We start from the raw sequence: 26,673 nt of genomic DNA, 5'->3' as shown, positions 1-26,673 counted from the left end.
ATTTGACGCCAGTAGTTTGTCATTGTAATTTTCATATTCAACCAATATTTATATTGAAAAAAGCACTTATTTTCGCGAAAAAAAAACTGTCGGTGATTTCGCAAGTTGAAAATTTTGTGAATTTTATATTAATTGAAAAACAAAAATATTTCAGCGAGACTTAAATTTTCGGAATTACGGCAGACACGTGAAAATCACGAAAATCAAAGTGCTTTCACAGTATTCACCAAATAAAAAGAGGCTACTGAAAATTTTATGGAAGAGGATGAAATTGAACTGTGTGTGTGTTCTGGAAGACTTCAGTCTTCTGATGAGCTAATTTATCAATCTAAACTTTTTTTCTGTTCAATTCTCTTAGGATGTGTGTGTGTATTAGGGTGTCCCAAAAAAAAAAAAATGAAAGTTGATTTTTCAAGTCACACACTCTTATATTTTTTCCCTTTTACGCCAAAAAAAAAAAAACTTCATACTTATAATTTGAAGAACGGCAACCAGTGCCGACTTTTTCTGAAAGTGTGAACCAGCCCTTGTAATGCTAAGTCAAATTAAAATAAAGATATTTTTTTAGAAACTCAAAATTTCTGTTGATAAAACGTTGCTCCTATTCCCCATATTCACCAAAAACATTTATTCAAATTAAAAAACATTTAGGCATCTCACACTTGGCCTAAAATTTAATTTTCTTCAAAAAAATTATTTTTTAATACATATTTTCAAAAATGTAAGGTTCTTTTTATGAAATTATCAAGCTGAAAAATATAAGCAGTAAAGTAGGTAATTAGCGTTAAACAGTCTCCCACATAGTACTCAAAGATATGGGGTTTCTTCCAGGTTGATTTAAATTTTTCATTTAAAATGTATATTTTTTTATTATTCATTTTGCAATTGTTGATCTGCAAATACGTTCGCCACTAATTTTTAGACTTGATATTCTATTTAAATTTATACGCACTTTTTTATAAGATAACTGGAAAAAAATAAATTTTTTAAATAAAATCAAAGTTTTAGGCCAAGTGTAGCATATGTAATTGATTTTATATATTAAAAAAATATTTTAATTTTTTTTAAAACCGTGGAAGGGGGGACGCACCCATTACCTTCCCCTCTCACTTTTTCAAGGCACGAGCCTGCACTGGTGTTGACTTAAATTTAAGGTTTCATTCATTACTTATACCTAATATTTCATTTTACATTTCTATCAACTTTAATGGGGTTAATTTAGCATTAGCTATTTTGCTCATTTTTCTTCTGTTAGCTACTTTTACACTTATATGACTCTGAAATAAATAATATACATTAGTCAGAGCGCAGTCATAAGACATTTTCATTTTTTCCGAGCAATGTTTAAAATTTAATTACGCATTTTTAGTATGAATTAAAATTATTACATTACTAATAATTAATTTAAAATACAAGTAAAAAGGAATATTATATTATTGTTATATTAATGATGTATCGATGCATCATAAAAGTATCGTACATAACATTTTGGTTATGTTTAATAAAAGTGAATAATATTACTATGATTAATGTACTTTTTATATTGAAAATACCATAGTTGAAGAAATAAATATTGAAAATATCATCAGCTCGTTTTATGTTTAGCTTATTTTTCACTAGTTCTAGAGAACATTATTTCTCAACAAAAATATTTAATTAATAATATTAAATAGTTAAAAATTTTTTGAATGCAATTTTTTTTATTAGATTATAAAAAGTTTGGCAAATTCAAAATATCTGCCTTGCCTTGATTTTTTTTTTTTTTTTTCCTTCATTGTGTTACATAACTTTTTTGTGCTAATCAGACACTTGAGAATGCATGCATTGCCATTACCTACGTAAAAGAGACAAACAATTTAGAGCTTCAGCAAATGATTCTTTAAAAAATAATGAGTTGAAAGAAATGCAAAATAAACGACAGAATGTGTGAATATTTTTATTCTAAATTTTCTATAGTATATTTTTTTCTAGAATTGTCTTTTGAAAAGCTGTTTTTACTCAAAAGTAGAAAATTTCTAATTCTTTCAAAATCTTCATATTCTTCCATCTATAAGAAAAAGAAAAAAAACTTAGGTACAAATTCATAAAAGTCAGTCTACATTGATCAATGTTTTAAGTTCACATTTAGTCAATATTTTAATATACTTAAATATATTATAGTCTTCAAGCAAAAAGAAATACCAGCTTCCTATTAAAAAAGTTCTAAATATTACTGAGAGAAAAAAGAAAGTTATTATTATCACTATTTTTCCACATCAGGATGGTGTTTCAATTTTTAATCAATCATGATTGATTTATGTTTAATCATAACCGGAATGAAATTAAAAAAAAAAATCTAGAAAGTTGCAAGGTTTGGTTATACAGTAATAACTTAACAGGTTTCAAATCTCATTGACTCATCCTTTGTTTGAGAGCAACACAACTCAGTCAGTGCTACATCATGGTAAAATTGGTAATGTGATTGAACAAACTGTAGATCTTTCCATACAAATGAATTTTTTTATTGATAAAAAAAATCTGTTAATTTATTTGGATATAAATTATGTGGATATCAAAAATCATAAAAAGTAACAAAATTCTTCTACATTCAAGAAAGCTCACATCCAAAATGTTTTTAAAAAAGTATGAACGAAAAATTTTACAAGTAGGTTTCCAATTTTATATATAAAATTTAAAAAATCACCTTTTCTATGAGGCATTTATTTAGTTCTTTTAACAACAAAATTATTTCTTTGTCTTTTGAAAATAACAATGTCTCCATGTGTGATTGAATAACCAAACAAGTCCAACTGAATACCTGAAATATATTAACATTTTACATGTACAACAGAAATATATGAGACATTCATTTAAAACATCAGCATGAAAAGTAATATACCTTATAGCTTTATGAACGGGGGGGGGGGAAGCATTGAAAATAATTTTGGAGCAAAAGTCAAATCAGTTCTTGACATTCCTTCTTTCAAAAGAATCAAACATAATAAGAGTTGTAATAAAGTAATTAAGAATGACATATAAAATGTAAAATAATGAGGGTGTGACATTAAGTAGCCCAATAAAAATATTATCTTGTATCAAACTTGTTTTCTAACAACTAAACAGACACACAGAGAGACACTCTTAGATTAATATAAATAAATACCTTTGTGCTGAAAAGTGAAGTAAGAAATAGAAATGTCAAAAAGCACAAATAGCAGATTACTGCAGAAATGTGTCTTGGCGTTACAAGGAACACTTTTTTCAATGCAAAATAAAGATGGCAGTCTAATAAGTCCGATATGAGCAGTCGGATGAAAAGACATCCGACATGTCAGGTGTCTTTTCATCTATAAAAAAGGCGCTCCTTGTAACGCTGAAAAATGTGTCTGCAGTAAGCTGCAATTTGTGGTTTTTGACGTTATTTTTCACTTTACACTCTTTGACTATTACTAACTTTAAATCATGCAATGATCATTAAATCGTTACAAAACAGGACACAACCTTTTTTTTTTTTTTTTTTGATGCAGAGTGAACACTGTTTGATATTCTGCACTCAAGTCAAATATTTGCAAGATAATCAAAAAATCTAAATGCTCACAAATTAACTGATTTGTAAACAAAAACTTCAATGTTTGTAGAAGACTTTTTATAGTTAAAAAATTACTCTAGCATTCTTTAGCCATTCATTGTCTTTTATTTGGATTGCAAATTTATGTGAAGTCTTGAATGCTGCAGTTTTGATCAGGGTGACAAATATCAGTTTCATTATAATACAGGTAATTGGTCAGATGTTCGAATATGAAACATTGCCTTTAGAAGTATCTCATCACATTCATTCCAAGTATCTCATCACTTTTGAAGTGGTGTTTTCCCCAGAAAAACAGCACATAGCTAATAGATGGCTACACAAAGATGTTGAACAGAATGTTTTTGCCTTATATAGCCAATAATTTATGGATTGGTCTTCCAGGGCACGTAAAGGCCATAACGCAGGTGCCAGGCAGTCATTTATGATTCACAGCAAATTTTCTACAAAAATCTTCTCTAAAGCTTCTTTATTTTGCAAATTCTGCAGACTTCTTCACATTCAAAATAAATCTGAAGTTTCTGCAAATGACGCACAAAACACAACTTTTCAGCTGAATAAGCACAATTTGTGGAAATTGCACATTTACTTTGAATTTGGAGAAATCTGCAGAATTTCTACACATTTACATCTTTAGTTAGAAGATATTCTGACTAGATATATCGATTAAAATCTGCAGAAATAAAGAATTTCTGCAGACCATTTGCATAGTATTGTTCTGTATATAGCATCGGAACTAGTGGGAATATTTCAGTGAACATTTGGAAAACATATTTTTGAATAGTAGTTTTACTCATATTTTACGACATAAAAAAAGACCCTATAAAACGGGTTATAAAAAACATTTTATGACCCATACAAACTGGTTTCTCTCCTGAAATGGAAGAAAATAAGATTATTTATACCTGATAATCTGATGGTTTGGAATCAACAGCAAGTGAGTCAATTTCTGGATTCTTCAACAAAGATAAAAGTATTTGTAAGATTGCCTAAATGAAAGAAATAAATAAATATAGGATTGAATCAACATTTGCTAGAGTTTTAAGCAAGGAGGGATACAAGGCAGGGGTGATGGTGGCGATCGCCCCTCCCTTGAAGGAACTTTTCCTCGTTAATTTTTTTCCAAACTGAGGTCCTAAAACTAAAGTGTTGGTTATCTTTGATACAATGTTGAAGAATGGAATCGGGATCTTTAGTGATTTTTGGAGGGAGGGTTTGGAGGCCTTCCCTCCGGGCGTTTCTTAAAATGTGAGCCTAAAAGACGCGATTATAGACATTTTATGTGTAGAGGCAAGATTGGGTTCTCAGCGACTTTTGTCCGGTAAATTTTCGGAACTGAATTCCGAAAAATGCAATTGTAGGTGATCTTCAAAGATGTTAGAGGGAGTGAGTTTCAAAGCAATCCTTGGAATTATCAAATTGAATTAAAAAAAAACCTTTTTTAAAATACTCTATCAATTAAAAAAGAAAGGAATAGGTTCGAGAATCTCTATATTTTAGTTGTTTTAAATAAAAATAATGCCCCCCCCCCTTCTAAAGCAGGTGTAAATCAGATACGTAATAAGAGAGAAGGAAAAAAATTGCCTTCTCCTTGAAAACTTTCTGGATCCGTCCTTGGTTTTAAGTCTTCAAGAAAAAAGAGTATTCATATGTTATATTAGGTTGGAGGGATAGTTCTGCAGTATTTTAAAGGAAATGTTTGAATTCACTTATAAAAATGTGGTAAATATTAATCAATTATATATGCTCCGTTATTTGTTACAACTTGTTGCCATATTTCAGCTAACCTGTGAATTCCTGTTTTGTAGAAGTTCTCATCCTTAGAGTTAAAATAGTCAGCAACTGCCTTAGAAACACTTTAAAGGACTCAATTTTTTTCCCCATCAGATAATTTTGCAGAGATCTGAACAGGTAATAATCAGATGGTGTAATATGAAGTGAAAACGATGGGATGACTAAGGACTTTCCATCCCCATCCTAATGCATTCAGGTTTTGTATCATCATTGCAGTATGCAGTCGAGCATTGTCGTGATGGAACACTATTCTGGACGTTAGTGCTGGACTTTTTTCCTTGAATGCTGCATTCAATTTATCCAGTTGATAGCAGTACAGATCTGCATTGATAGTTTTTCCCTGTTTCAGCAACTCGTAGTACACTGGACCTTTCCTGTCTCACAAAGCTGTACTTTTCGTTGATGGATACTTGGTTTTAGAATAACTGTTGCTGAATTCAAATATATATACACAGACTTGCCAACCTTATGAAAAGAAAAAACGGGAGATCCAGTCAAAGCTTTAAGGGAGAAAAAGGGAGATTTCAAACGATACTTGTTATAAGTGTTTTTTACTTATTATAGCATTTATTGGATTTTTTTCATGAAAGAGAATTCACTCATATAATTGCTCTTATAAGTTTGTAGATACTTCTTTTTTTCAGACATCGTTAAAGATGAATGTTAAACTACAACGCACGCTGTAGCTCAAGACGCAAGATGAAAACACGCGGCGCAGTTAGCATGCGTCTGAAAACTGAACGATACCGCAAAAACGGCAACGGCGCATGCCTGAGATAGATGTGGAAGTGCCACAAAAACACCATCTCCGGAAGCATTGGGGTCAACACTCCGAACGCACCCATCGGATGTTTGCCACTCACCTTGCTTTCGACGAACCTCACCGGTCGACCGGTAAGTAACCGGTTACTAACCGCAGCGTCCTTTAATCAACCAGTTACCGCATCCATTACCATTCTAAGCAGTTGATCGGAGCACGTGATCATTAGCTGTCCCTTGATTAACTAACCGGTCGTGCTCGTCGAACGTAAAGCTCACTGAGCAGTGCGAGTTTGCTCTGCTAGCCACGCCATCTATTAGGGCTGTGAGTAACTATATGTTAAGGAAGAATATAAAGTTTAATTATAAAAAAAAAAGAAAAAACCCGAAAAAGAATAAAAAAACGGGAGAAATGGATACTCAAACGTACAACCGGGAGAATGGAGTAAAAAACGGGAGTCTTCCGTGAAAAACGGGAGCGTTGGCAAGTCTGTATACATATATATATTTTAAATACAACAGAACTTTCCATCTAACCCAATATTATGTACATAACTTATGTAATAATACTTAAGCATTACTGGAGTTTCAAGCACCTATGGACAAATAAATGCATAATACCTCTTTTGTATCATACAGAGAAAATTTCCATTACAGCTATACTATACATTCAATTAAAGTTTATGTGCTTACTTGATGTTCTCTTGTATGAACATTTAATAAATAATGTTTAATACTACAGGAAAAAAGAGTAACAGTTAAAGAATTTCAAACTTTTGTGCTAAATCTGCAACAATTTCAAAATTTATCTTGGTAAATACTGCACATTTAATTAATTGTCATCCAAGCTTATCAATCTTTCTTGCATCATGAGAGTCTGGAATTTTTACTGGCTGAAGTTTGTTGAAACTTTACTCTGAGAATGATATGACAACTGGCAAATATTGGCTATAATTCAGATATAATTTAAAAAATTTTAGTACACTACTTCCTGCTTATAAGAAACATTATCAAACCATCACAATTTTTTTTTAAATCAAGAGATCTCATAATGAGGCCTTGCATGAAAAGTCGCCTATTGTTGCTTCTATGTTCACTACAGACTAGTTTTGCTTCTGAATAAAGATCAAGATCAGCAGTTGCCACTTTCATGTGGTGACTACACAAAAAGAAGTAGAGACTAAAAATATTAGAATCATTCTCCATCCCTTTGCCATTTTCCCTAAATTTATCAATGTTATAAAGTGCTAATGTCATTAATTAGTTGCGATAACATTTATTTAAAGTGAAAATTTTTATGTTTCAGCAGCAATGCAAAAGGTGTTTTGTTGCATAGTTACTTTTCTGGTTTACAAAAAAAATAAATAAATAAATAAAAAAATGCCAATTAGAAATAAAGAAGTATTGAATAATCATCTTGTTTCTACTCGCAGAAGGCAACCAGGAAAATGTCCAAGTCTTGATCCTCAGTTCTGAACAAATATTCAATCACTAAATTTTCTTCCATAGTAATTTTTATAATAAAGAATTATTTTAAAAACCAATATTTGTAAAAATGTGGCTTACCAGTGTTTCTTCACAGTTTAACTTTTTAAGTAAATTTATCATAAATACATCGCTAAATGAAGAGGATAAAACTGCATATCTATTTTTTATTAAGGCAGAAATTTATAAATGTAACATTCCACTGATAGCCCAATAAATAAAGACCAAAATGACCAAATGTCGGAACAAATTAGGGACAAGCTGAATTTGTCAGGAGTTAGCACCTAGGGAGGGGAGTATTTTCCCAAAAGTCCACCGCTTCTCCCCCTCGCCCCCCTTTAGTATAAACTAATAGGTTTTTAAACAAATGGCTATATCTCCATTAAATATGATTCAAATCTTTTAAACTTACCATATTTTTAATCCTTATAACATGGCAAATGAGAAATGACCTTTAAAATTTTTATGCAAAAACGTTTTTTTGTAATTTGAGCAATTACGTTACTTTTCATCATTTTTCATTATTTAATCTTGGGGGGTTTTCACATCTAATACTCATTATTTTTAAAAGAATATGCAGCGTAGTTTTTAGAACAGTTTCTAAGCTTTCCAAAGATATATACATATATAGAACTATACAGTCAATTTACGCACAGAGCGCGCAAGAAGACGGCAATCACCAACTTGATAAACGCACAAGAAGCTTTCTTCTTACACCGTTCAATAAAAGGTTTCTGTCGGAAGAAGTTAGGGACATTCTCATTTTTTGTTCCTAATTAGTACAAACGAGAGTAGAATTATCTCAAAAGTCCCCCTCCCTCCCCCTAAGTTGGTTTTCATGTGTTTCTGATTATGAGCATATCTTGGTCACTGTTCACTCAAAATGCATCAATATTAAACTATTTAATTCCTAAGAATCTATTCTTCAACCTGAATTTTTCAGCAAAAATAGTATTCGCTCAATAAATAGCTAAATTACGAAAATATGTTGAAAATGTGTATTTTCTATTGGTTTTAGATAACAGCACCTACATTTTTGAAAATATCTCAAAATCAGGACCGGATTTAGGGGAGGGCAGGCAGGGCTACTGCCCCGGGACCTCCACAACAAAGGGGTCCCCACAATAAAATTTTTACAAAGTATCCCAACTTTCACGGGTTAGCAAATTTTATGTTTTTTCGCCCCTATAAATAATAATAATAATATAAAAAAATTAATAGCAGTAACTTCAGGATGTATTTACTATTAAAGTGCTGATTGAAAATATCGGATATATACATATACTAGAGGACCCGGCAGACGTTGTACTGTTCAAACTTTGTAAATTGAAAATTTAAAAAAAATTCAATAAACTATCAAGTGTTTGAACCGTTTTGTTGAAAAAAAAAAGAGTAAAACGAAAATGTTTTAAGCTGTTTGGTGTCAGAATGCGTATATTTATTACAACTTTATTTATCTAATGCCCACTGAGCAGTTGTTTTATTAACTATTTTTTCTCCCGTGCTTGATGGTTTGTTCCTTCAGCCATACCTCAGGATAAAAAGCGTCCTCGTATATTAAGTGTAAAAAACTAACTACCCATCTAGAACAAACGGTAAGTCCTGCTGCAACATCCCCCATAGGAAAAAGAGTAAAACAATCAAAGGGATATCAATAAAAAAATGATAAAGGTAAAAACAGTCCTCTGAATAAGTGAAAATCACTCACCCCTTCCCCCATGTAAAATAAACATTCTTCAACTAAAATGACTAAAAATTCTTTAAAAACAAAAAACAATTCTTTGCAATTTCAAATATTTTGTTAAATAGACAAAAATACAATAAATTACATTAACAGTAGCTTTAAAATGTAAACAAATGATCACGCAACTCTATTGTTTATAGCCAAAGTCGCCAAGCCACCACATTACTGTAATCCAGCTGATCAGTGAGTGAAGCCAACTCCAACCGATTAGCTGTCCAATCTTTTGAACAAAAACTTTTAATACTTCATATATTGCCTAATTTGTTCCAGTACTTTACTTTAAAATATATCACGGGACCTAAAATAGTTACTTTCAAAAGAGAGAAAAATGTGTGAAGGAGCTTCACACTCTCTCTACGTTTTATCTATTCTCGACATATATCACAGTTAGGAAATTTCATTATAAAAAGCAGAGCTGGCTTTCTTATTGTCCTTTGGCAACGGGCTAAATATTTATTTAAGTTCTTGCTCAACAATAGGTTAAAATAAATATGAATCGTTTGGGGATATAACCATCCAATGTTTAAATTAATTAATTAACAAAAATCTTTCCGATTCGATACATCGCGCTTCGAAACCATGCTTGCCACCAGTGGCGTAGCTAGACCCGACTTTCGGGGGGGGGGGGGGGGGTTACTTCTTTTATATATATATATATATATATATATATATATATGGGCAGTTCTCAAAAGGTGGGAACAAAAAAGTTAACTTTGAGCAATTTCAAAAATTTCCGAATTTGATATCAATTTTGCTTTTATTCTATAGTATGCATACCTAGAACACAATATATGAACATGAAAAGACAGCAGGTATTTCTAAAAATTGTTAATTAGCAAATTAATCAGCAGTCTATAGGTAACAGATTTTGGACATCATCATAATGTAAGTTTCACCATTTTTGACAACTGTTAATCTGATGTTTAAAATTATGTTTAAAAGAAAGAAGAGAAAAAAAATTCTAAAACAATCAAAGCGGCGGGAAAAAAAAAATTGCTAGCGCAGGTGATAAAGGCGCCAAAACTGGTGCAGCTGACGATTAACTACATTTGTCAAACTGGAATCCCCCTCTGGTAACCTTTAGCTTTTGTATACTGTGTTGTCGCCAACGGAGGTTTGCTTGGCGATTTTCGCGCAAAACGGCTTTCGTTCGAACATAACCAGCCATGTTTCTACTGTAATTTATGTATTGTTCAATGTGTAACGTATTAATTATGCAAAATACCAATGGATTACAGAAGATATCATAATAATCTTTTTTATTGATGTTAGAAGAGAGTGGATTATAAAAAAATTATAAATAAACGCACAGAATTATCGGCGTCAAGATCGTAACGCGATTTGGACATCTCACATGTATGTTTAAGAAAAATTATTTTTCTTCTAAGATACTGCATAAAAGCTTATGAAAACACTTTTAAACAATTGAAAACTGATTCTGAGGATCGATAAATACCTTTAAAACGAAAACATCATATACTTAGTTCTCAAATAATAGCATTGTAAAGATCGCAACTTTTGGACACGCATCAAATTTCAAACTTACTTTTTTCTAAAATCGTTTACAAAGTAAATAATCTGTCTTTACTTTTGTTATTTGTGTAAAATTATTCAACAAAAAATTATTCAGTGTAAGATTCATGCCTTTAATTTTTTTTTTTTTTTTGAAACGTATGGAAATAATTTAAAAAAAATTTTTTTTAATGATACATTTGCTCAGTTAACGTTTTGGTATGTCCAAAATTGTGCCATTTAGCAAAGAAAATATTTTTTAAGGGCATTTGAAGAGCTTTTTTCCCATAATTTATGTCAATTCTTGTCTCTATACAGCATTATAATTTACCTCAAAAATTTTAGAGTTAATTAAAATGAAAGTTATTTGGTGTTGAAGCTTCAAAGTTGAGGTCTGTGTTTGTTCCCACCTTTTGAGAACTGTCCATATATAATCGCTTGGAATTTTTTCCTTTTCTTCTTTTTTTTTTCTTTCTCTTCCCTCTTCTTTTTCTCTTTTTTTTTTTTTTTTTTTGAGACTAACGTTTCGGGGGGTTTTTGTCCCCAACCCCCCCCCCCTTAGCTACGCCCCTGCTTGCCACAACTTAATTACACACAAAAAATTTGATCAAAATCGGTCCAGCCGTTGAAAAGACTTATTGTGACAAATGTTCGCACAGATTTTTATATATTAAGATATCAAAATATTCGGATATATATCAAAGTATCAAATATTTTCGAAAATATGATGGTCTTTTTCAACCCTGATTAGAGGTCTCCATTCCATCGTTGCTCCGGGGTTTCCACACTTCCAAATCTGGCCCTGCTCAAAATAGTTCAAGAAACGTAGTAAAACATATTTTAGCTTACGATAAAATCAAACAATATAATACTTGTAGGTATCAAAAAAAATTTCGTGCCTCCTTATTCCCCCCCTTCCTCTCCCCTCACTGCATTTAAACGTTTGTTTTGAAAGCATTTCTAATTATGACTATGTTTCAGTCACTTTTAATTTTAAACACACAAACTTTGTCTCATTTTTATTCTTGAAAATCAATTTTTTAAAACCAATATAACTAGGACATTTTAGAAAACATTTATTTTAAAGGAAAATCCTCTATTTTGAAAATAATTGAACAGAAGTAGAAGCACTGTTTTTAACCCCTGTAATGGTGATTTTACATATCACTCTTTGGAAATATGCAAACTCTAACAGATACGAACTAGAGAATGTGCGACCGTCACTGTGGTATTATCATCACAAACCTAACACTAACCTCCAATTAATTTTTTTTCCTTTTTGTTTTTTTCATCAACGAAGTTTGAAGCAATAAAATTCTTTAAAGCAATAAAAATAGGTAATTTATAGAGTAGTATTACTCATTCATCATGAATTGATTCTTCATCATAGTCCATAATAGATGTGACGTGACAAGAAATATCCGCCGCAGTACTTGCACATCGCTGCCGAACGTAAAATTACCCAGGGCCAATAAGAGGCCATCTCCGCCTAGTTGAAAACTAGGGGCACGACCTTTGGGAAGGCTCGACTTGGAATCAGATCAGTTTATATTTTAAGTTCTATGGAGGGAGGTACTCGTCTTGACTCTTGATGACCCTGAACCCACCCTCCTACATATACAATGTTTGCCACAATCAGCTTTACAAGAGAACGACACCAAATTTAATATTTCATTTGGTGCAAAAGTTTTTACAGAAGTTCAATGGCAGGAGATTTTTTTTCCCTTTCTGTTTTTGCTAAATTGACTGCAACTTCTATCCCATTCAGTTGTAGGTAATTTTTTTCTAAGTCAGTTCCGAACTTGCAGGTAAACTAGTAATACATGTTGTTGGCATGCTCCAGTTGTTGGATGTAACTTTGACAAATCAAAATTTGATTGCAAGGTTTACTTTTTCGGTAGGGTCATTAACTTTTAGTAACGAGCTTCATGCAAGTCCATATCTGCTCATTTTGAAAAGTCCAAGAGTAAAATATTTCCTTCAATTAGCAGTTGACCTTTTGAAATATTTTTTAACAAAAATGCTGATGCTTGCCGTTCAGTTTCCGTTAAAGATTTTATCATTCGAATGGCTTTTATCTTTCCCAAACCATAAAAGAATGATGTGTCACATCCAGTGATTGCAGGAGTAGTCAAGAGACTTCTAATTTTCCTATAATGCTAGATTAAAAGGCCACTGTTGTAGCAGACTTGGTTCTTTGCCAGCTATAATCTTGTGAAATATACATTTCTTTCTTTTCTGGAATAAGAGAAAGTTGCAATTCTCTAACAAAGACAACAACTTTTGAGCATTCTTTAAACTTCTGAATAGTAAATTTTACTATATGTACACCAGCATTATCTTCCGCTGTCAATTCTGGCATTCTTCTTTTGCCTAGCTCTAAAACTATTGTTTGCAGCAGTCTTTTTTTTTTTTTTTTTGTTTCTTTTATTTTCTAAAAAAAATCCTTTCCATGTCATGCATTCTGTGATGTCTTCAAAATGAAAAGCACGTGAATTTTTCTATGAGACTCTTCTACTTACCTCTTCATTTTTAGAACTTGAATGATATGGATATCCTTCAAAGATTACAGTAATGTTTTATCCATAGTTAGAAACAATACAGATGCAATAGTTATTCACGACTGCTCCATAAGTGGTGCTATGTGGCTATCTAACATAATCAGGGCTGGCTTTCTGCCGGCAGAAACTAGTTTTGCCATGTCAGTGACAGAAACTGGTTATAACCGGTAAAAACCAGCAGAAACTGGCAAAAACTTAAAAGCGTCTTTAATAACTCAAGTAACTAGTTACTAAATGATATTCGTTTAAGTAAACTAAAAAATTAAATTTTATTTCATCATTGTAAAAAATAAAATCTTATGCTAGTAACTTTGATTTAGTTCAGAAAGGGAACTTTTCAATTCGGACGCTCGTAATATTTCGATTAATCTAACAAAAAACTGAAAACCATATATTGGAAAGCGAAGTGACACACAGAATTAAACAGGCATTTCTGATTGTAATTCCTGTGCTTCAAGAAGTGCAAGAATTTTACTTGCCAATATTAACCTAGTTTTGTACCTAATGTGACAGCTTTGTAAAAAAAATTGGCCCCATTTCTTGAAACTTGCATTTCTTAATCAAATTTTTACCACTACATCAGTTACTACATGGTGGACCAGTTTTCTGCCGCAAATGTGGCAGAAAATGGTTTTTGCCATGCCGGTTTTAACCGGTTTCTACCAGTGGTTTTAACCGCCTCGGCAGAAACTTTCCAACCCTGAACATAATAGATCAAACATCCTATGTTAAGCACAAAAGCTAAAAAATATAATGTGGAACGTTAAGATATACAGGGTGTCCCAAAAGGTCGTTTACAAACTTAACATGCTGGCCTGTCATATCATGATGAACAAGATTAACATAGTAACATACATTCGCAAACACAATGCTGGCACATTAAATGCACACAAAGTCAGACACTAACGGATGCACAACATGTCGCATATTTATCACACAAAGCCGATTTTACACAACATTTTAGTTTTGAAGGAAGGTTTATAGCTGTTGTTGAAATTTGCTGCCTTTAGCTGTCATACACGCGTCGCAACGACTAAAAACCGACCGTCGTAATAACGATCCATTCTGACAAGATTTCACCGATGCTGCGTTGTCGTTGCAACGTGGTTATGAGAGCTGGCGGGCCGCAAATTTTAGCAACTGTTTTAAGCTTTGCTTAAATTCTAAAATGTTGTGTATAAAACCGTCTTTATGTAATAGATATGCAACATGTTGTGCATCCGTTAGTGTCTGACTTTGTGTGCATGTAGTGCGCCAGCATTGCGTTTGTTCCTATGTAAATCTTGTTCATCATTATATGACAGACCGGCATGTTAAGTTTGTAAACGACCTTTTGGGACACCCTGTATTATAATCAAAGCAAGTGTGAATTTGAAAATTTTATCGATATGCCTGCTAAAAACCTTTTTCTACAGTGTCAGCAACACTCTTAATCGTCAATTAAAAAAAGTTTCTGAAAACTTGGCCAGTTCTGATGTTCCCCTGTATGAATCTTAAGTTTTAAACAAGCGAAGTTTCTAACGAAAATTAGTCACATTTAAGTACACATTGCACTGCATTCTGAACTACCCAAAAAGTATAACCAAAGATTTGTTCTAACCAAAAGGTTAAAATATGTGTTACTACTTTTCTTCAACTGTTTTGAAATAGTGTCAAAAATTTAGGCCTTGTTTTCTAAAACCAATAGAAAACACATTTGAAATAAAAATTGTTTCATAATTTGACAATTTATTTAACTAACTTGAGGGGGGGGGGGGTCCCAAAGGGGAAGGGGGAATTTTGAGATAATACTCCTCTCATTTGGTACAATTACCAACAAAAATACAGCCTGTCCCTAATTTCTACCAACAGAAACATTTTATTGACTGGGGTAAGAAGAAAGTTTCTAGTGCGTCAGCAAGTTGGTGCTTGCCTTCCTCTCATGCGTTCTATGCGTAAAGTTGACTGTATAATTCTAAAAATGAAAAAATCTTTGGAAAATTCGAAAGCTACTCCAAAAACTACGCTGCAGGTTTTTTTTTCTTTTTCCAAATTATAAATATCAAATGTGAAACACATCCAATACTGCATCTTTAAAAAAGAAAAATGAAGAAAAATGAGATAATTGCTCAAATTACAAAAAAAGTATAATTGTATAAAACATTTAAAGGTTATTTCTCATTTATCATGTTATAAAGATTTAAAATAGATTAAGTTTAAAAAATTTGAATCATCTTTAACGGAGATATAGGCCTTTGTTTAAAAACCTAAAATTTTATACTTAAGGGGGGGGGGCTAGGGGGAAAGCTCAAAGGGGAGAGGCAGGGATCTTCGGGAAAATACTCCCCTCCTGACAAAAAATCAGCATGTCCCTAATTTCTTTCGATAAAAACCTTCGATGGACTGGTGTAAGAAGAAAGCTTCAAGCGCGTTAGCAAGGTAATGCTTGCCGTTTTGTTGCGTGCTCTATGCGTAAAGTTGACTGCATAATTCTATACATGTATATATCTTTGGAAAGCTTAGAAACTGCTCTAAAAACTATGCTGCATTTTTTTTAATGACTATTAGATGTGAGAAACCCTCAAGATTACATCATTAAAAACAAAAAATGATAAAAAATGAAGTAACTGCTCAAATTACAAAAAAAAATTTTTGTATAAAAAAAATTGAGGGTAATTTCTCATTTGCCATGTTATAACGATTAAAAATATGTTAAGGTTAAAAGATTTGACTAATATTTAACAGAGATATACCAGTTTGTTTAAAAACCTATAATTTTATACTTAAGGGGGGGCTAGGGGGGAAGCTCAAGGAGGAGAGGCGGGGACTTTTGGGAAAATACTACCCTTTATGGATACTAACAACTGCCAAAAATTCAGCTTGTCCCTAATTTGTTCCGACATATACCCTTTATTGACTGAGGTATGAAAGTTGCTCCTATTTTTTCAAACATATTCTTAATAGAGGAAGTTTTCCAGTTAAAACAACAATTTAAGAACCTTTGATGACATAATACTTCAGCAAAAAAAGAGGGGGAGAATGGGGGGAGGGGCATTTCTAGGGACAGACAAAGTAAAAACTTTTTCAACTGAAACTTTTTTAAGAAGTACTTAATTTTTTTTGAAATTCAATCATCTGAAATGAAAAAGTAACAAACAATTTTTGTGAGAAAAACAATTTTTATGATAAAGCTGTTTTTATTTATTTATTTTTGAAATAAAGTTTTATATCAATAAAAAAAAATTTCACGATTTTTACTACAAATTTGAGAATGCATAACATACTTGACACACAAATTTGAAAAGGAAAAATAAATAAAACACAGTACAGTAGAAGACCGTTATAACGCACACCTTGGGACCACAGTATTTGCGTTATACAGGTTTTTGTGTTATATAGATCATTTCACAAATTTTGAAACTAATATTCAGAATATATCTATATATTAGCACTTCAGAATGAGTTTTATCTGCAGTGAGTATTAAAGCACCAATATTACAATTAGTTATTCACAAATAAATATGTTTCACAATCAAAATCCTGCACTTCTGCTAGCTTCATGGTGTGCATAGCAGCTGCATTTCAAGAGCCATCTGGTATTTTCTGTTTGCTATGAATACTAATTTTCAATTTAAAAGCTTTGAAATAAGATGGAAAGATGAAAAACTTTCAAAATTTTAATTTGCCTAACAATTTTTATGTTTGCAGAGGAAAACAGAGGGATTTTTTGAACTTCAAAACCATTGTTTACTTCTGAAAAGTAGTGCGGTTTATAGAGAATTGCGTTATATAGGTCGGCGTTATAGCAGTCTTCTACTGTATATACACATGCACAATACATAACATCCTTCAACACATTGGGAAACTCATCCTTCAATATTTTCAAATCAAGCAGTGTAAGAATATTTATCAGCTTCAAACAAGAGATGCCCTTACCGACAAATTAAGTACAAAAGATGAGAGTATTTACATTCAATCTTCATTATTAAAATTATATTTTACAAAATTACTAAAATCATAATTCATCTTGAGACACATAAATTAAATTGAAATAACCAAATTTTTCAAATAAAAAATGGACACATTAAAAAAGGCACAGTGTAAAACTATTTAAAAACAAAGGATACAAAACAGTATCAGCATTCTCAGAAACTGTGGTTTTGCACCTGTTGGGGGAAAAAATTGAAGACTTATAATTTTAAAGAAAATGAACTTCTTGAAACATTAATATTTCACTAACATTGTAATCTTCTTAGTAAGTAAACTATATAACTGCCATTTGTCTCTTATTAGTTCTTATGCTGCAAAGTTCACTGGAAATTTTTCTTGTTTTACCACTTTCAAAATTGAACAAAAATAAACAAGACATTAAAAAATTTCTTAGCCTAGTTTCTTCAAGTTTTCAGCATCTTTACCCACCCTTCTTTTCTTAACCTATTCTCCTTTTTCTTTTCTTTCGTTAGAATTCTTGTAAGCTCCACTAGCTAAATTCAGGAACTTTTTTGTCACAACACTGTAAGTTTATTTTCTTATGTTGTAAGAGCATCACTAATTTTCAATACAGCCTTCATTTATCATTAAAATTCATTCATAATAACATATCTGGTGAACAAATAAGTTTTAAAGGATTTTCAAGAGATGGTGTCACTGGCATGAAATTGAAACAAACAATGTTGCAACTAACTTCATTTCATAACTTCATCATTAGGATTTCATTTTCAATATGTGACATTTTACTGAAGTGGAAACAATATAGTTTTGTGAGCTCTGAATATGTCAACTTTTGTGGCAACAAAACACAATTTGCAGGAAAGTTTACTTTCTGCTTCCATTTGAAGAAAAGTGCAGCTGAAGGCAATCAAATGCTGCAAGAAGCTTACGGGGGAACATGCTTCATCAATTTTTACATGTGAGTTTTGGTATAGACATTTTAGAAGTCATGATCTTAATACCAATGACAAAGAGCACAATGAACAGCCACAAAAGTTTGAAGATGCTGAATTGGAAGCTCTATTGGACGAAGACTAATACCAAACAACTTTACTGAACTCAATTAATGTGTTTGAGTCGAGCACTGCGGGGAAAAACCCATACAACATATGGAGAGACACTACAAGGAAATTTTGCAACATGATAACGCTCGGCCACATGTTGCGCAGCCAGTCAAAACATACCTCAATACCCTGAAATGGACAGTCCTACCCCACCCATTATATAGCCCAGACATTAGCTCTTCTGACCACTAATTGTTTTTGCCGATGACGCATGCTCTTGAGGTTCAGCACATCTGCTCTTTTGAAGAAGTCCAAAATTGGATTGATTTGTGGATCACATCAAAAGACGCATCATTTTTTCGAGATGGCATCTGAAAATTGCCATAAAGATGGGAAAAGGTGGTGGCCAACATTGGACAATTGTTGGAAAAATGAACATGAAACCATTTTTTTCACAATAAAACGTGAAACTTGAAAAAAAAAATCCCTTAAAACTTATTTGTACACCAGATAATTCTTGTTAAATGATATAGTATTTACTTTTATTATTATTTTAAAGAAATGTGTAGCAAAATGTACCATTATTTAACACTGAACAATACCCCTCTCTGAACCAATAAAAAGGAAGTAAAAAATGTGATCTAATTTTTACACAGATTTTAGATTATCATAAAGAAAGTTTAGCTTCAGTGTAGACATTTATATTGCAGGTGAGGAAAAGATTGAATATGACATGTCTTCAATGCAACAGTTGATTGCTGATTATTGTGAGAGGAGAGAGCCCTCCCTAAAACTGAATCTTTAATCATTTAAAATAGGAGTAAACAGACCAAGATGTTTAAAAGTGGACTAAAATGGAATCGATTCGAAAATTGGAATCTAGAGGGGGAAGACCAATTTGAAGCCCTGTAATACATAATTATACGTTTAATGTGTTTTTACTTGCAGAGCCTTTCCCTCTATTTAACCCTTAAGTAGTCACATATTGGTCCATTCCCCGCTTGTTGTCATACATTTCCCTCTATTCCATGACCCCTTATATTGATAAAGGGGCCATCTGTGTAGCTGATCTTGAGTAAGTCTCCAATCCTTACAGATAATTTTGAGAGTTTCGTTCTGTATTTGAAGGTTGCATAGATTTCTGAAATGTATGTGGCTCATTTAGACCCATAGTGGTGTGAGAACCTAGTCAGGTTCCCGACAGTTACTTTCTTTCAGCTTGTAAATGGTATCTGTTCTATTAACTGACACATTGAAGAAATCATTCGAAATTCTTTTTCATCTCACGGTATTACAACCGGGTTAAGAATGTTTGAAAAATGAAAGAGCAGATGTATATATTGATGATAATGGAAGCTCATTTTTTAAGTTCCTGTTTACTATTACAACATTATCATTTAATAATTCATTAGAACTGAAGGGAACTTCACAACTAAATTCATTGCTTCATTGCTGCCGAAGAAACTAAATGACAAGCAGAAATTATATACATTCAATTATCTGTCGTAAATGTGTATTAATTACTAAGCTCTATAGGTTTAACCCGTTCGGGATGGCAGCCCGCAGAAGATAGCGCTCCCTCAGGACGGCAGTTGTTACCCGCGGATTGTGCATACAGACTGGGGAAATTTCTTCTGCTTAGCCTAATACACAATTTCGGAAAGTACGCATTACATAATAATGGATAAAATGCACACTTAACGTAGAAATGAAACCTATTTTTAATATATGATAAAATATATCATAATTTCAATCATAAGAAGTAAATTTGATGAAAATAATTGATATTTAATAATAAAAATACAAAATATATTGTTTTTTTATTATAACTAAAAGTACCAAAATTAAACAATATATTTTATACCAAACAAAAAAAATATTTGCACATAATTATTGAAATACTTGAAGAATGTTGTAACATTATTTTAAAGCGGCATGAATTGCACATTTTACACTCATAGGTAGAGTTACATCTTTTATTGTGCTTTGAGCAAACTACACATCTCTGTCTAAGTTCTTTGCTTTCTTTTGCAGCGTATGATTTTGGAAAGTAACTACTATATGAAGAACTCCAATACCTTGTTTCACTGTCACCCGAAAGATCCATAGATAGATCAGTCATAAATTTAGATATTTCCTCCTTGGAAAGATAACATGTTCACCATGGCTACATACACAAATGAATTTAAAAGTAAAACCCTTTGCTAGAATATCTCCCATGAAATCCCATTTTAAAATGGAATTTAAACTAGACACAATCACTTCAAAATGAGTATGCATTTCCCTTTTCACTTGCTAGCACATAAAGTGGCAGATCCCACAAGGGGGGCAACCGCCCCCCCCCCCCCCCAAAAGATTTATAAATTCGAAAAATTTTCAGTAATAGGTCACCAAACTCTCCCCCCCCCCAAACACATCACAAAAAATTGCCTACAACTGTATTTTTATGACTTTAATTCCAAAAATTTTCCAGGAGAGAGTCCCTTAATCCCCTCTCTCCAATGTCATCGAAAACCGTCAAAAATTTTGAATTTTTGGAGCTTTAATTTCAAAAAAAAAAAATCGCCGGAATAGAAAACTTTTTCGAAAATGTCGTTAATGAGGGTCTTCAACGTTTTTAGAACTTCAATTCCGAAAAAATTCCGGGGGAGTGACACCGATCTCGAGTCATTCCCCTACCATCAATGAAAACCCACTAGCATTACATTTTGGAAGCTTCAAGATTGAAAAGTTGATGGATAACTCCTGACTCCATCCCTTCCCTATTCTATTATACAACACATCTATAAATAGCAATGCGTGGTTGGAAAAGCTTTCCTAGTGTGGTAGTGATGACACAAATCACCAAAAAAAAAAATTTTTTTTCAAAATTGAAATCCATTTTAGTCTATTTTTGTTTACAATAGAATGTCGGGGGCTCTTCCCAGAAATTCTCTGAAATGGGAAGTTTAAGAAATGCAATTTTAGGCTACCCTTAATAAAATTAATGTAATTTTATGGAACAGCATAGGGATCTCTCTACAAAAACGTTTAGAGTTTGAACTATTAAATAATGCAAAACTAACTTTGGTCACGTTTGAGAGAAGGGTCAGTGATCTCATTTGGAAGCATTTAAAAACTGAAGTATACTTGACCCAATTTTAAACTACATTTCGTTACTATAGGGAATCTGGCGACTCTCCATCAAAATTTTTCAACATTGAAATTTTAAAAATATAATCTAATATGTTCTGCCCGGGTAGCAGAAACTGCGAGACGCGAGACTTGTGTCGCAGATTTTTCAGCGACCTGCAGACAATTTTATAAAAGAACAAAAAGAAAGAAAGAAAGAAAAATAAATAAATAAAAGACATTTAAAAAAAAAAAAATTCAACTTTGCAAAGATCGTTTTTTGGCCGGAAAAACGATGGATGCTTTCAGCATTTCAGCTAGAAACATAGTCGCCATATTTGGTCATTCACAAGATCGAAGTAGATAAGATGCTTAAGTGCCTAAGTTTTAAAAAACAAACCAGAATTGGATGTTTTATTTAACTGCAAACTGATGAAAATAACTTAAAATGTGCAGCAAATCGTTTTCTTTTATTTTTTAAAGTAATTTTCTTGAGAAGTTTTATATTTAAAATTTCACCTTATCTTCATTGCTTTGGACGCAAAAGTGCTAAAAGCTTTTCAACTAAAATGTAGCCTCATGAGGATTTTTATTTTTGAATTATTTTTTCGCAACAAATTCAAAAATTTATATCTTAATTTTCGGCGTAGTCGCCATGTTTGGTCATTCCCCAAGATGTTGGTACGCAAGATTTTAAGTGCCTACGTTTTCATAAACGGAATTGGATGTTTATTGCAATGCAAACTGTTGAAAATTATGCAAAATGTGCCATTTTTTCGGATAATTTTTAACTATTGTCTTATAAAGTTAAAAATTTTATCTTAGAATAATATCTTACCTTCATTGCTTTAGAGGCTAAAGTGCTAAAAACTGACTATTTCATCTAAATTGTAGTTTTCTAAGGATTTTGAATTTATTTCTACTTTTATGTAACAAATTCAAAAACCTAATTAGAATCACGCCATTTTCGCACAGACGCCATATTTGGTCATTCGCAAGATGGAAATAGACGAGACTATTACTTGCCTAAGATTCCAAAAACAGAATTTGATGTTTACCTCAATGAACATCAAATGAAGATTACATAAAATGTACAATAAATCATGTTTCTTTTAAAATGATTTTCATAAAAAAGTGTGAATTATTACCTGAGGAATTGCATTTACTTTGGAAGCTTTGCTATAAACTAAAACATTGCTATAATCTAAAATGCAGTTTCTTGCAACTTCTCATTTATTAACTTATCTATTTATTCATTTAAAAAAAATAAAAAACCTATTTTAACTTAAATTTTCCACACTTAAATAAATATGTATTGAATAATTGCTTTTCATAGTGTGCAGAGTTCTATTTATTTTTATGAAAGTAGTGAAAAAACTGCCCCCCCCCCCTCTTATTTTTATGCTTTAAAACTCAGCGACAGTGGTGGCCACTACGTTTTTCAGGTCTAACGGCCACTGGCCAGTTGGAAAATTTCTGAGTCTTGACCTTTATTGTGTATTTTATGAAAACTCAAAATAAAACTGATAATAATGCTGCAGATTATTTTCAACTGTGCAAAATGGTGTCGCAGACTGGATAGAAAGTTTCTGCTACTGGGATGTTCTGAAACATTGAAAGGAAAAGTGAAAGGTTTGCCCCAAGGTTTTTTAGAACGGCACCGTGCCCTTCCTCATTTAAGCTAACCTTCGACCCCTGTCCTTGAAACGTCATTCTTTCGTTTTAATCATATTTCCAACAAGAATCAGATTAGAAAATATCTGAATGTTTTGCACATTACTTTTAAAACTAAACATCAAAAAGCTTTTTAATATTTTAAAAATAATTACTATCGAAAACACTTGAACTTTGTATGTACCTATTATACCAAAAAGTAAAAGAAGCACCTTTATTATTCAATAAAACTTCTCTACCCTTTTATCCCTATTATCTGAAAATGCACTGCCCCTTTTTTGGTCTGGAGGAAACACTAGTTCTCTCTGGGCATTTTTTTCTGAAACTGAAATCATTTTTTGGCTATAGTGCAAATAAAAGCATTGCGAAGCTCTCCCATGAAAATTTCTATAAGTGAATTTCCAAGCTATCTTTAGTGACTTTAATGGAATGCCTAAAGTTCGAAGACTTTGTCTGGCAATTTTTCGATATTTAAGGGAGTCCAAAAAATAAAATGTGTCAAATTTTGCTTTTTTTTAAAAAAATCATTTAAAAATCTTCGTCTTTTTCTGCTTAAAAGGACGTTTGAATCTTGTTTCTATCTTAATTAGAACAAAAGATATAATTATTTTTGTTGCATTCTTTTAACTAATATATTTAATTTTAAATGCGTTTCTCTCCAATGATGCAATTTTTCCCGATTTTTGGCATTCAAACTCTTATAAGTCAAGAACCAATGAAGATAAAGCATTGAAATTTGGAGCATATCTTTTTCAAACAGTTTACTTTGCTTTTTATACGGTGAATTTGAAAAGAAAAACATTACTTCAAAAAATATCTTTTTTTTAAAACTATCTTTGAATTTTTCAAAATTTTTCTTGAAATATTTTCAATTTTTATTGAATTAATATTTTTTAAATCGTCAAATAAAAATTAAAACTTAGATACTTGTGCAAAGTTTTTTGAAAAAAATTTGAAAATTGACCAAGAATATTTCGAGTTTTAGCAATTTAAAGCAACCCCATTTTTTTAGAAAACAATAACTAAATGTAAATATTTTTTTTAACATTTGTTATGATTTTGCGAATCAAACTGTAGTGAATCAGTGTAAAAAATTTCAAAACTCTAAATTGTTAAATGCCTTTTTTTTTTTCAAAATGTGTCCCGGACCACCTTAAATCTATAATACACAATTTCCTTCTTGGGCCTTGATGCAAAAACCAAGAACCAGGTAAGTTCAGACTCACTCACTTTTGGTAAGACCAATAAATAACATTAGTGTCCGATCGAAAGGCTAACATTGTTTACTAGAAAGCAAAGGTCTAATCTTACATTTGTGACCCGTTGTTGCACCAATTGGAACAACCAATTCTCCACACGCAAAAATGAATTTTTAGAAAAGTTTGGACTTAACTCTTTCCTGCATCAAGTCCCCAACTTGAGCATGCCGCTGCTCATGTATCAACACCCCAAAGCATGGCCCCCACAGTTGTAGCAGGTCTGGTGCCACTTTGTCTAGTGGTGCAGGCCAACTGTAGTTAATAGACATACTAATATAAGATTTTGAAAGCTCTTTTTTCGTCCCGGGCCCTTTTCAGGCCGCATCGGACCCTAATTTCTCTTGCCCCGTTTCCTTAATGTGGGAGCCATGGAACCCAGAGCTCTAAAAACTAGAGAGAAAGTTGACAAAGAGAGGAAACCATTCGCACCTGTGGACTTCGGCTACTTACTTTGGCCCATGCTAAGGATGGGAAAAATAAAGCTGCTTCCAAAAACTTTTTTCCCCATAGAGTGAACAAATTTCATTTTTTCTATTATTATGCTGTAAAAAATGTTAAATATGAATTAAATGTACTAAGTTCAATAAAAAATTGCTTAAAGTGGCCCACTCGGCGGTTGACCCAGTCGGGGACCCCCGACTAGCCGACCTGACCAGTCCGCCCCTGGAGACCGGTCAGTAGTCTATAAGGTTGTTTATTTTACATAGCTTGAAGAGTAAAATAAAAAAACATATAGTCATAGTTTAAGCAGTCTCCATTTGCCACTGTTTACTCCTTTGTCTTCAGCCCTTGAGCCAATGACCAAACTTTTCCCTTACTCTCAATAACCTAATACCCGAGCACTCATTTTGAGTTTTGAAGGTATAGAGCAGGGAAAAAAAAAAATTCTGACACCTCTTCAATTTAAATGAAACTTTTTCTTCCACCCTCATCTTGGGAAATGTGTGTATTCTGTTAAAAAAAAAAAAAAAAAATTAGCTTACTGTTTTTCCTGCTGCTTGTTCTTACATTTCACGCTGAAAGGTCTGTTAGAAAAAATTGTTTTTCTCCAGTTTTTTCATAATACTGGATGTATGATAGGGTGGGCCATCGCCCTATGGTAAAAAAAAAAAGTTTGATTTCCATCGGGCAGGGCAAGAAAAAGGTGTCAAATGCAGGGTTCATACTCAATTTCAGAAATAAAATGAAGGAGTTTCGAAGGGGTAAAATGAGATTTTGAAGGAGTACTAATGGGCCGTCAGTTAATGATGTTGCACTTTTTTCAACATATTTGACCCCCTTCCCTCTTGTCACAAAGTTTCACACTTTACCTAACTCTTCCTCTTGCCACATGTCATATTTTTCTATAAACATAGTTACAATAACTGTGATGTCACCCTCTCTCTTCCCCTTATTGCAATTTCATGAACCCGTCTCCCCCTCAAGGCATGACATCACTTATGGATGACCCTTTTTACAATATCATATCTGCGATTTACTAAACAATTGTTTTTTCAACACACTCACTTAGTATAGTACATCAATGTATGTATTTATAAATATTTAAATAATTAGACAACCTGACTTTTGCTGTTGTGAGTGTGGTGGAGGGAGAAACAATAATAATAAAACTTGAAAAAATAGCCAAGCACCATTTAAGCATGTTTTACTTGACTTGTGGAACGTCTTAGTTAACTAATAATATTTTCACCTTCAACTTTTACAAACTTCTATATCAATTTGTGAATCACATCTTTATGAAAAAAAAAAATTTACATTAAAATTGCCATTATACAATCCCCCTTGTGATGAAGTTAAGTTGTCGATTGAAATATTTTAGTTATTGTCATAGAAGAAGATTATGCAGTCTTGAGCAAAAAAAGAAGGAGTTTTGAAGGAGTTAAAACTAAAATGTAGGAGTTTGAAGGGCCCTTCAAAAAAATTTCCTAAATGAAGGGGTATTGGAGGAGTTTTGAAGGAGCGTACGAACCCTGCAAATGATGTTTTGAGGTTATATATAAAATTTCATTCAATTCGGAGTCCATTTTTTGCCTCCAGATAGAGTTTGAAAAATCCGTATTTAAAGGAAAAAGTCTATTTTCATAAAAAAACTGAAAAAGAGAATAACAAATATATATAACTTAAGGTTGTCCACGTATTAATAATTTTTTACAAAAACATTTATGATAATCATTAATTTTCAAAATTAAAAATATTCATCTTAAAATAGCTTTAAAGTCCTTACTATCTAGTCTGG

The 26,673-nt window shown here is 32.2% G+C and overlaps 1 protein-coding gene across 1 annotated transcript in view; it reads right to left on the bottom strand.

The window, feature by feature from the left end:
- Positions 1 to 1,920: 1,920 nt before the first annotated feature.
- Positions 1,921 to 26,673, bottom strand: part of LOC129229418 (uncharacterized) — a 46,619-nt gene continuing 21,866 nt past the window's right edge. Inside the window, exons 3-7 of the mRNA XM_054863720.1 lie at positions 17,527 to 17,565; positions 7,685 to 7,763; positions 4,471 to 4,554; positions 2,684 to 2,797; positions 1,921 to 2,047 (exon numbers count right to left, since the gene is read on the bottom strand). Of these exons, the coding sequence (XP_054719695.1) occupies positions 1,937 to 2,047; positions 2,684 to 2,797; positions 4,471 to 4,554; positions 7,685 to 7,763; positions 17,527 to 17,565 (427 nt within the window). The 3' untranslated portion in view covers positions 1,921 to 1,936. The remainder of the gene's footprint in view (positions 2,048 to 2,683; positions 2,798 to 4,470; positions 4,555 to 7,684; positions 7,764 to 17,526; positions 17,566 to 26,673) is intronic.

Source organism: Uloborus diversus, chromosome 9 (genome assembly GCF_026930045.1).
Source record: "Uloborus diversus isolate 005 chromosome 9, Udiv.v.3.1, whole genome shotgun sequence".
Taxonomy (NCBI): Eukaryota; Metazoa; Arthropoda; class Arachnida; order Araneae; family Uloboridae; genus Uloborus; species Uloborus diversus.
This window is presented reverse-complemented; position numbering and strand designations above follow the sequence as displayed.